The sequence below is a fragment of the Tenrec ecaudatus genome, chromosome 18, assembly GCF_050624435.1.
Source record: "Tenrec ecaudatus isolate mTenEca1 chromosome 18, mTenEca1.hap1, whole genome shotgun sequence".
Classification (NCBI taxonomy): Eukaryota; Metazoa; Chordata; class Mammalia; order Afrosoricida; family Tenrecidae; genus Tenrec; species Tenrec ecaudatus.
Window position 1 is genome coordinate 905959 of NC_134547.1, and position 12080 is coordinate 918038.

At 47.8% G+C, this 12080-nt stretch overlaps 1 protein-coding gene across 1 annotated transcript; it reads left to right on the forward strand.

The window, feature by feature from the left end:
* The first annotated feature begins 2974 nt into the window (after positions 1 to 2974).
* LOC142432554 (zinc finger and SCAN domain-containing protein 5B-like) lies at positions 2975 to 10461 on the forward strand. Its single transcript, XM_075537784.1, has 4 exons — positions 2975 to 3316; positions 5414 to 5623; positions 6697 to 6844; positions 9722 to 10461. The coding sequence occupies exons 1-4, from the start codon at positions 2975 to 2977 to the stop codon at positions 10459 to 10461; spliced, it is 1440 nt and encodes a 479-aa protein (XP_075393899.1).
* The last annotated feature ends 1619 nt before the right edge of the window (positions 10462 to 12080 follow it).

Genomic DNA, 12080 nt, shown 5'->3' on the forward strand with positions numbered 1-12080 from the left:
GGCTGGGAGCCAAGGAGGTGAGCCCCGGGCTGGGAGCCGAGGAGGTGAGCCCCGGGCTGGGAGCCGAGGAGGTGAGCCCCGGGCTGGGAGCCGAGGAGGTGAGCCCCGGGCTGGGAGCCGAGGAGGTGAGCCCTGGGCTGGGCGGCGAGGGGGTGAGCCCTGGGCTGGGCGCCGAGGAGGTGAGCCCTGGGCTGGGCGCCGAGGGGGTGAGCCCCGGGCTGGGAGCCGAGGAGGTGAGCCCTGGGCTGGGCGCCGAGGGGGTGAGCCCTGGGCTGGGCGCCGAGGGGGTGAGCCCTGGGCTGGGCGCCGAGGGGGTGAGCCCTGGGCTGGGCGCCGAGGGGGTGAGCCCTGGGCTGGGCGCTGAGGGGGTGAGCCCTGGGCTGGGCGCCGAGGAGGTGAGCCCCGGGCTGGGAGCCGAGGAGGTGAGCCCTGGGCTGGGCGGCGAGGGGGTGAGCCCTGGGCTGGGCGCCGAGGAGGTGAGCCCTGGGCTGGGCGCTGAGGGGGTGAGCCCTGGGCTGGGCGCCGAGGGGGTGAGCCCTGGGCTGGGCGCCGAGGGGGTGAGCCCTGGGCTGGGCGCCGAGGGGGTGAGTCCTGGGCTGGGCGCTGAGGAGGTGAACCCTGAGATGCAGGCCTTCGAGGGCATCCAGGAAGTGGGGTGCATGGGGTTCGTTTCAGAAGGTTTGGGGTGCTTAGCTCGGAGACCTGCTGAAAGCCAGGGGCCTCCCGTGCGCGCACGGGAACAAAGTTCACATCCGTGAGGTGGGGTTCATACTTGGGCCCAGGGTTGCCGCAAACATTTGTGGCTGTTTTGGCAAGGAGCTATGATCGTTGCGAGTTTCATCCGAGGCCCCTGACCCTGAGAGAGCAAGATGGCGTCAGTGAATATGGATTGACCTCGTTAGGCGCTGCCGAAGCCACTGTGTAAAATGGTCGGGTGGCATCTGCACAATCGGGTCTTTCTTTGAAACGGCCTCGGGCATTCCTGGTTCGTGCGGTAGCGTCTCTGAGTCAGTGCACTCGACGGACACAATGAACGGGGCTGGGACGGCCTTGTGCATTTAGGGTATTAGTTGGATCGCTGGTGGCAGTGGATACATTGTACACTGACTACGAGGTGAGCAGTTTGAAACCAGCAGCAGCTCCTCGGGAGAAACACAGGGATTTCTACTCCTGTAAAGTTACGGTTTTGGAAACTCAGAGGGGGCAAGTCTGTCTTTCCCTATAGGATGCTAATAGGAGTGAGCTTCGTGGGTAGCAGTCAGTTTTTTGGCTTTTTTGTACTATTAACTAGAGACCAGTACCTGCCTCGAAATTTTCCGTACCACACGTTTGAAAACCGCATGGAGACTTCAAAAATGTTAATTTTCAGTTTCTGCTTTTTGCAGCACGTTTGAGAACTGCTTAGGAATGTCAAAATGTTTACTTCATGATTTAAGAGCCTGGGGTGTTAATCCTTTCTCTGTTGGGGGAGTAAAACTGGGTGGATCAGTAATGCCTGGAGGGAGGGAGGGGCAGTGGGAGAAATCCATGCATTGTTCTGAGTCACGGACCCGCCACACCGTGGGACGGTGCCCTCCGGAGAGTTCTTTAGATTGTCCTGTTATGGGTGACTGGTGAAGAGCTATCCTGTCAGCATAATGGTCAAGAGTTTGGCTGTTAAAGAAGAGGGGAGGTTGGGAACCAGCAACCGCTGTGTGGAAGACAAAACTGGGCGACCGCTTCTATAAGATTGCAGCCGTAGAGACACTAAGGAAATCTACTTTTTCCTTTTGGTTTGTTATGATTGGACTGGTTGACAATGAGTTTGTTTGTGGGGCTTGTAAAATCCTTTTTTTCTTAGTTTCCCAACAGTTTTATTGCCGTACAGTTCACACATCACACAATTAATAGTTCATTAGGTTAATCTTTACAGGAAATTATGGTAATGATCTTTCTCTGAGTGGATTTCAAAGGCCAGCCTATCTATACGCAGCTTGTTTGTTTTGTGTGTGTGTGCTATTGTTTGAAGTGAACTTGTTTGTCACAAGTCCATTTCCGTTTCACTGTCCTCCTTTTTTCTTTAAGCCACGCAGGCCACTGCTTAGGTTGAGGGCTAAGTAATCAGGAGGGCGCACTGAGTGTTGTACCTGTGGGGTCACCAGGCTTCTTTGCTTCAGGCAAAGACAGGTCCTTCTCAGATGATGAAAATGATCCAGAACAAGATATAAATAATGGTTTTACAACCTTACGAATGTATTGAATGCCAGTGATAATTTATAAATTATCAAGGGTTCATGAGGGAGGGTGGGAGGGGAAAATGAGGAGCTGGTTCGGGCAAAGGGTCCAAGTGGTAAACTTTATGGTTTCTGGGTTTCACTGTGGAGGGGGGAAAGCTTTGATCCGCTTAAGAATTTGTAATTCTCTTAGGCTTCTTTGTCTCCCCTTCCTTGGAGCTGGGCTGTGAACTGTAGTATCAGCCATGTAAACAGCTCCCCCTTGCTCTACTTCTGAAAAGACTTAGTCTCAGCAAGCACAGGGTCAGTTCTCCCTGAGGGAGAGGGTTCCTATAGTTGGCAGAGACTCCGTGGCAGTGAGGTTTTTTTTTTTCTTTTTCCGGTTCACTGGAACATAGGAGTATCCTAGAATAGGTAGGACAAGAACTCCAACCAAACCCATTGCTGCTGAGCTGGCTTTGATTCAGTGACCCTGTAGGACACAGTAGAACTGTGTATCCAGCGTTCCACTGAAGATAGCCTGGAGTAAATTCCACCGAACCAAGTACAGTACCAGTGAAGAACGGTATACCCTACATTGGGTTGAGTAACAGAGTGAGTAAAACAAATTTAGTGTGACTTATCCTGTGTTTATTTCTAGATCTCTGGATCCAAGCTGTGATCTTATTATCGAAGAAAACCAACTAAGACACCTTCAGATAGGTCTCAGTGAATTACTGAGGACGACTCATTCCATCATATTGGAAAAATCTCCAGCCGATATGGCTTTGGACCTGACATGTGCTTCGAGGCATGGAAAGGCTGCTAACAAGCCTGGAGCTGACCTTGGAGAGCATGGCAATTTTAAGCGATGGCATGTGAAGTTCAGAGAATTTACCGGCCCTGAGGGTGCCAATCCCCTGAGTATTCTGAAGCAGCTTTGTGAGCTCTGCCATCTGTGGCTGAGGCCAGACCTTCACACCAAAAAGCAGATTATGGACAAGCTGGTCCTGGAGCAGTTCTTGATTTCCATGCCACCAGAATTCCAGGTCTTGGTCAGGGAGAGCGGCGTGGAGAGCTGCGAAGACCTGGAGGAGCTGCTGAGAAGTAACAGGAGGCCCCAGGTGAGTACAACCCTCCACACTGGGGTGGAAATTGGAAAATTTTAAGGGCAATTGCGAGTTGTTGCTCTACAAATGACCAAACACAAAATATGTGGGAGAGAGTGAAGTTGCCTAAGTTTCCCAAGGCTGGAATCTTGGTGGCATAATGCGCGAGCATTGGCCTGTATTCGTCAAGACCAGCCATTGGAAACCATTGAGAAAGTCGGTTTTCTACCCCCATAGAGACTTAAACAGTCTCTGCATCCCGCAGGGGCACTTCTCCCTTGTCCTGTATGGTCCCGGTATTGGTACAGCTTTGTGATCCTGAGTTTTGTTTTTGGCTTTTTGAGAACAAACCCCAATTGAAGCTCCTATAAGTAAACTTTAATGAAATTGGATACATTTAAAAAAATCACTTTATCGGGGCTTATACAACTCTTATCACAATCCATCCATCCATCGTGTCAGGCACATTTGTACATTTGTTGCCATCATTATTTTCAAAACATTTTTTCTCCTTGAGCCATTGGTATCAGTTCCTCATTTTCCCCTCCTTCATGAACCCTTGATAATTTATAAATTATTTTTTCATATCTGACACTGACCGCTGCCTCCCTTCACCCATATTTTTTGTTGTCCATCCTCCTGTGAGGGGGTTATAGGTAGATCATTGTGATCAGTTCCTCCTGTCTCCCCCGCTCTCCCCCTCCCCTCCTGGTATGGCTACTCGCAATATTGATCCGGAGGGGTTTGTCTGTCCTGGATTCCCTGTATTGTGAGCTCGTATTTGTACCAGTGTACATGCTCTGGTCTATCTGGATTTGTAAGGTAGAATTGGGATCATGATAGGTGGGGGGCATTAAAGAACTAGAGGAAAGTTGTATGTTTCATCGGTGCTACCCTGCACCCTGACTGGCTCAGCTCCCCCCAACCCTTCCTTAATGGGATGGTCCAATTACCTACAGATGGGTTTTGAGTCTGGCCTCCTCACCTCCCCCTCCTCCCCCATGAAATTGGATACATTTTCAGGCTGCTTACATTCATTCTGTGCTTTCCAGTTGCCTGGAAACCGTAGAGGTCATTGTACTCAGTCCGAGAAGGTCACTGAGTCAGACTCTGGGCTTGAATTGAAGGCAGTCGCTTTCGTTTTATGTTTATGCCACTCACCCACCCCGGTCGGTATCAGAAATCCACTGGCAACTTTGAGAAGAGTTTCTCCCAGGAAGTTCCCTAAGTCCCAACACAAGCTGAGCTGCCAGGAATTGCAGGATTTAGAACCCTGTGGCCCATGTGCCATTTGTCTAGAGGGGTGCTGTGGGTCAGAGGTGTGGATAGCCAGTGGCTGGTTGTTGGTATTCCCGTCCCTTTCCATTGACGTTGACGTTGAAGACCAAATCAGTCACGGACTCAGGAGCGTTTTCTCAGGAGTTGCTATGGAGTCGGTTCTGACTCATGACCCGCCTTTCCCCCCATGTGTCTCAGAGCAGGAACACCGTGCACTGAGTTTCCATGGCTCATTTGGGGATGAAGTGGTTGCCTGGTTTTTTCTGCAAGGTGACTCTGGGTACACCTGAATGAAGGTATAGGAGGAAAACCACTGGTGCAAAGGAGCTAAGACCGACTCTCATATAAACAACATGCGTGCTCATTCTCCCCTTCTGAGTTACTCCTCTTCCTTGTAACGTAAACTCGGTCCCTCCAGATGTTTGTCTCTCTATCTCCCTGTCTCTCTCTGTCTCTCTCTCTCTCTATATATATATACATATATATGCACAAATATATTTATATATATAAATGGAGTTGCCATTTGCTTCCAAATAGACAGATATTTAAAAATCATAATTCCCAAGACAGACAGTTTTTGGTAGTTAAGCTAAACAAATGTCTGAGTTGAAGATTTCAGGGCTTTTATTGGTTTCATGTTCAAACATTATTTCAGGGAAATCATTTTCTGGGTTTATACAACCTTCATAGGTGCAAAAAAAAAGTCTATTTCATGAGAATTTGAAATTCCTTTCCAATTTTTCCTGTCTTTTATCCGTATTATTGTGTACCATCTTTGGGAAAATGTGTGTAAGTGCTCACAGGAAATCTGATCTTGCTTTTCTCCCCTCACAGTCTATAGTCTCCATAAATGGAAAGCAGTATCTTCTACAAAATCCAGATGTTGAGATGGTCGAATCTGAGGCCAGGGATAAGGATGATGGGAACATCGTGTGCAGGGAGCCAGGTTCCCTTGTGCGTGAGACACATCTGGCAAATGGATGGAAGGTCACTGAAGAGCACCGGAATATTCCAGAGACTGACGAAGCATCAAGGAGACAGCAGGTGAGTCTGGAATGACTGATGATTGGGTAGGTGTGGGAAAAAAGGTACAGAGGGCTGCGGTAGGCAAGGTGCGTGGTTAGTGAAAGAGCTACTCTAGAAAGAGTCTGGATTCACTTCCCCAGTTACTGCCTGGATGCTCTACAGTCTTAGAGCCCTGGCGATGTGGTGACCAATCACCTGGCAGCTAACTGAACAGGTGGAGGTTTAAGCACCCCAGCTGCCCCTCAGGCTACCTTTGTTACAGGGACAGCTCCGGAAACCTTGTGGGAAATACCTATATACTCAAGGATAAGCTGAGTTTTTTCAGCACATTTTTAATGCAGTTTTGTGGTAAAATTAAGCTAATACTTGGATCGGCTTGCACTAAGGTGACCAGACGTCCCGCTTTTAAACAATTTTTCCCACGTCCTGCATGTTTTGATAAAGTCCCGAGTTTGGAAAGAATGCAGGACAAGCTAGGGGATACGGTTTTCGGCTGCCATGTGGCTATTTCACCAGGATATGAGTTTTATCAATGGAGTCCTGCTTTACCAATGTTAAAATCTGATCACCTTAGCTTATACTCAAGTATATACGGCACTTACTATCCTGACCCATAGTGCCACTGTGAATCAGAATCATGGCAACAAGTTAAGGCAGAATCAAGATTCACTATCCTTGTTCTTCGTCCCCACCTTGGGCATTCTCCTTGGTGCTCAGGCAGTGTAGCTCTAGAGAAAGGAACTGCTAGCAGATTACGAGTTGTTTTTCTCTTGTGGGACGGTGGATGCAGATTCATCAGCTCAGTTCATAATCTCTGTCACCAGGGCTCACTAGTCAGTGTAGAAGAGAGCAAAACCAGGAAGGTTGGGACTTAGAAACGTGAGGCGTATCACGTACTGAGAGACCATTCAGTATTGATATTGACTGGAGACGAAGTAGCCCGTAGGCTGTCTGTGTGTAGCCACAGAATTGTTATTTCAGAAGTTTAGTGTGACACCCAGGCTGCTAGGAGTAGGCAGGAAACAAGGGAGAGACCCTTCCACACTCTAATCCAGGCATGTCACTCACCACGTTGGGTTCCCCTTTTTCAGGAGCAGATATTTCTGCCAGTGACTACTTCAGTAAATGGTGATTTGTGGATTCTGAGCCCTGAGCAGAACTTGGACAAGAACGTGACGGAAGTTGGGGATGGGTCAACCGCCTGTGTGGCCCCAAAGCCTCAGCTTCTGCAGGGTGCTGGTAAGTATGCCTCCTGGGGACCCAGGGCCAATGAATGACTCTACAGTGGCTTCTATATTTAACCAGATCAATCTTTTTTAACTGGTGAGGGCAGGGCATAATGCAGCTAGTGGAAGTAGCCCCTCGTTTTTCTGGCAGAATCACAAAGTTTCAAAACGTGTATCAAGTGTTTTAGAAGATATAATGGTGGAAAACCGGGTGGGAGCCCGAGGGCCCGTAGCTCTGCCAAGGCACACAGGGTCAGATGCAGAGACGGAAGATTTCAAAGAGGTTTTTCATACATCCTTGGAGTAAGTCATATTTTCCAAGAGCTTTTTGAAGCCCCTGTACATGCCTGAGTATAGAAACGATTAGCAATCTTAGGATAAGAAAGGGAGGATGTGCACAGTTGCAAAAAGCCCCCCCCCACACACACACACCAGATGCCCATCTACGTATCCATTGCGATTGACAGAGCTCCTGCAGGGCAGAGTCGCCCCTGGGGATTTCAAAGTGCTGTGCACGTGCAGACAGTCATCATTCTCCCCAGGAACGACGGGCAGGTTTGACCTGCTGAACTCTTATAGTTAGCACAGCCTTGAAAGGAACTCACAGCCTATGACATAACCCAGCGATCTCACCCACTCTTAAGTAATGCTTATATCTAATATCTAATTCTCCTTAGACCTGCGAGGGTGGAGCCAGGTGGCTTGCAGAGGGGGTTAGTGTTGGGCTGTTAACTGCAATGTCAGCATATCAGCACCATCCACCCTGAGGGAAAAAAGGCTTTCTGTTTGCCTAAAAAAACCCTACAAGCTGGTAAACCCAGATGGGTAGTTCTGCTGTGACCTAGGGTGACTATGGGTCGGAGGTGGACAACAACAGTGAAACTGGGCAAGGCCAGGGCCTTGTCCCTTTTATAGACTTCCTGTGACTCAAGAAAGTCACCCAAGCTCACAGAACTGGTCGGTGGTAAAGGTAGGATTTGTACCCAACTGAGCATGTTATGCCGTGTCTCTTCAGTGCCAGGATGAGCAGGGCCACCTTATAAGGACTCAGTGCTCTTACAGCAGGGTTTCCGATGGACTGTGAGCTCAGCACGTGTCTGATGACCCTGTCTTCCTGTAGATTCTGTGGGAGCCAGTGGAAGAAAGAATACTGAAGAAGACACTTATTTTGGAAATGCAGAGCTTGACACACCAGCTACCCGTGGTTTGCAGAAGCACACTGCTGCTCCAAGGGCACACAGGGAAGATGGTGAGAAGAACCAGAGACGGGCCCAACGTCGAAAACCAGACAACTCCCAGAAATCCGAAGAACTCCATGAAGAAACTACTTGTTTAGACAAAACAGAATTCCTGGCACTATTTAATATTTTCCCAGTAGATTTCCAAAAGACCAGGAAGCCTAATGCCCATGATTCACTGAGGCTTGTGGGACCAAGTGAACCTGATTCACCTACCACCAGTGGACAAATGGACCTGACTTTGTCTGAAGATCGAGAGCCCATGAGATGTTCACCTTATCGAGTTAAGGTACCCGCCAAAGTCCTAATGAGGGGAAAGTGAATGGGTTGTTGTTCTTTTGACAAATACTTGATTCATGATCACAGAGGATTTGGGAAAAATTAAGATTCTTAAGCCTTTCTCCTTGTCCCTACTGCAATCAACCCCTGGCCACACAGCTGTCACTTAGTGCCTTCCAATTGGCAGTAACCGTATCGGACAGGGAAGAGCTGCTCCCGTAGGGTTTCCATGGCGTGACTGGTGAGTTCAGCAGCTTAGGTTTTAATCACGGTGCCACCAGATCATGATTCGATTTGTAAGAATGTGAGGAATAGCTGATTAATCACAGACTTGGAAATGAAGTATTGCTATTGATTGGGGATGAGGTCTGTAGGACATCTGTGTGGCCATAATTTGTTTCTGGGGAAGTTTGGTGTTAGATCAAGGGTATGGGTAGAAGTGTGGAGAAGGCAGGTGCCCTTTCCTTCTCAAGTCCAGGCAGATTATCCACCACATTCTGTTGTCTCTTATCAGAAGCAGAGTTGTCTGCCAGAGACCGTTTCTGCATATGGTGAATTGGAGAGTCTGAGACCTAAGAAGATCTTGGAAAAGAACTTGATGGGAAATGGGAATACGTCAACAATGTGCATCACCCGAGAGCCTTGCCTTCTGAAGGAAGCTGGTAAATATGGAGATTGTTAACAATTGTTATGACACTCGCCGTCTTTTCCTCCTTTGTGTTTTCTTCTTTTCTTACTCTCTACGTTACATAAAGGGTGTGTGTGTGCCCTTTCCCAGGGTCTAGTCTCCCCTAATGACATTCAAACTATGTGATAATGACAGCGTGGGGCCGTGGTGGTTGTGCTTAGGCTCTGATGGGTGAAATATGTGTTAAGAAGTCTCACCATCCTAACCTCTAAGGAATGTTATGCTTCTGCCAAGGCAGATTTCTTTGTTCTTGTACTTTCCATGGTAACCAGGTTTGCGTTTTTTTTATAGTGGATGTTGCGGCTTAGATTTCCAGTCTTCTCCACTGTGTCATTCCAGAATAGCCCATGATCTCTTAAGCTTGTGTGAGGGTGGGACAATTTCATGCAAGACTAATGCTAAGCCAAGAAGTGTATGTGGTATTAATCCAGTGTGCTTCGCTAAATACCGTGTAATGTCTCTGCTTAATGGGTGAAAGGCTAGGCTGTTGGCCTCAAGGGCAGCAGTGAGTGGATAACCAATTTGGAGGGGAGATGAGGGTGTCTTTTCCATAGACATCTGCAGCCTCCAGATCCCTCGGGTTCACTTGTACTCTGTCCCCTAGGGGCACTCTGGGTTAGAAATGACTCCATGGAAGTCAGTAACGAGTAAACAATGTTGTATTCTAAATCCTTGCTTCCAGCAGATTCTGTGGGGGCCCATGAGAGTCGGAACAGTGGAGAAGGTACTTCGATCGCAAATGTGGATGCTGACACACCATACACCCCAGTTGTGGAGAGATCAGTTTCTACTGAAGGTCCAAACAGACGAGAGTGTGAGGAGAATCTTGGACGTTCCAAAAGAAGAAAAACAGACCACTCAGAGAAAGATAGAGAAGGACACAATGAAGGACCTAGTGGTTTGGCACAATTGAGACCAACAGAGCATGGTTCACCGAAGACTGGGGGACCAGGTGACCACTTGGCGGCTGGAAAGCAAAGCCCCCCAAAGCAGTTCTGCCATCAGTGCGGATTTTGTAAGAAGCTCTTTACTTATAAATCTCAGTTTGACATCCACCAAAGGACACACACAGGAGCGAGGCCCTTCAAGTGCAGTATTTGTGGGAAAGGCTTCATGCAACCATCAGATCTCCGCGTCCACAACCGAATCCACACGGGAGAGAAGCCATTCCAATGCAACATCTGCTCCAGTAAGTTCTCCCATGACTCCACCCTGCGCGGCCACAAGAGGATCCACACCAAAGAGAGACCATTCTTTTGCACACTGTGTGGGAAATGCTTCAGCCACAAGGGCAATCTCAATGTCCACAAGAGGATCCACACTGGACAAAAACCTTACCGTTGTTCTGATTGTGGTCAGGAGTTCCGGCAGCTAGGGACTTACAGGCGCCACAGGAAGATACATATGAAAAAGACATCCAGTTAGTTGTCTATTGATCCCTCCTGGGTCAGTTGTGAATCACGTGCTAAGAAAAGGATGGTGTGGGGTGGGGAGGAGGAGCTGATTGTGTTGGTTATATAATTTCACTTAATATGATTGAATGACAGAATTGTAACTGAATGGATAGATTGCATTGTGTGAGATAGGGCAAAACAAACAACTCTATTATATTAAAAAAAATGGAAAAAAAGAAAAGAAAAAAAAAAGGTTCCCAGGGGGTATAATGAGGGAGGGTGGAAGAAGTGATAGCAAAGAAGAAAGAGAATGTTTTGAAACTGATTGTGGTTGCAATTGTCCAACACTGCTTGATGTGACTGAACCATGGAATGTTATGATACCTGTAAGAGCTCAAAGTAAGAGGATTAATAAGAAACATGTTTTAAAAAAGTAAAAATTTCAGTTCAAACTGAACAGTTCATTCAAAGAAGGAAAACCTAGCCATGTGTTCCGGTATAGATTGTGTCCTTGAACATCCTATGGGACAGTTATGCTCTGTCCTGTGGGCTTTGGCATAGGATTGACTTGATTCACATAATAACACCAAGGATTCTGTAATGTCCAAGCCTTTACCACGTTTTTTCGTCTATATTCTAAAAGAAATAAAATTGGAAATACAAAGGTCTCTGCCACAGTTGTTACCTGGATTCATTAAGAATTCTTTGTCTTCTCGTGGCTTTTATTATCTTTGGATATCTGCCAGTTTTTCCACCTTGCTAGACCAGAGGATGCACACTGGTACAGACAGGAACTGGAAACACAGGGAATCCAGGTCGGGTGATCCCTGCAGGACCAGTGGTGTGAGTGGTGATACAGGGAGGGTGGAATGAGGGTGGGTTGGAAAGGAGGAACCGGTTACAAGGATCTACATGTGACCTCCTCCCTGGGGGATGGACAACAGAAAAGTGGGTGAAGGGAGACGTCGGATAGGGCAAGATATGACAGAATAATAATTTGTAAATTATCAAGGGTTCATGAGGGAGGGGAGAGGAGGGAGGGAAGGGAAAAGGCAAGGAGCTGAAGCCAGGAGCTTAAGTGGAGAGCAAATGTTTTGAGAATGATGGGGACAATGAATGTACAAATGTGCTTCGCACAATTGATGTATGTATGGATTATGATAAGAGTTGTACGAGCCCCTAATAACATGATTAATTTAAAAAGTGTCATCTAGTAATGTGGCTTGATAAAGGTAAAAACCAGTTCATAAAAGTATAGGACACTGTTGGGCCAAGTTTACTAGAGAATCCAATCCAGTGACACTCATATATATAGGAAAGAACTGTATATAAAAGTCATTGTATGTCATTAAAGTGTCCCAGCCCAGTCCATAAGGGCAATACTAGTCCACATAGCCCTGTTCAGACTCATGCAGGCACCTGCATTGATGCAGCGCACTCAAAGGACACAGGCCAGTGGATGTGGAGTGGATCCTGGGTCCATGGAAACATGGCAGGGTTCCTGTGGCTGTCAGAGGGGGAGGGGGAGAGCCAGCCATGGCGGGCCTAGGTCCCAGCTTATAAGAAGACCACAGCCCAAGGACACAGCATCCGTCTGTGACCTGATTGACAGCTGTGAGTCCATCCTTGCCCACAAGTGTCTAATGTCAT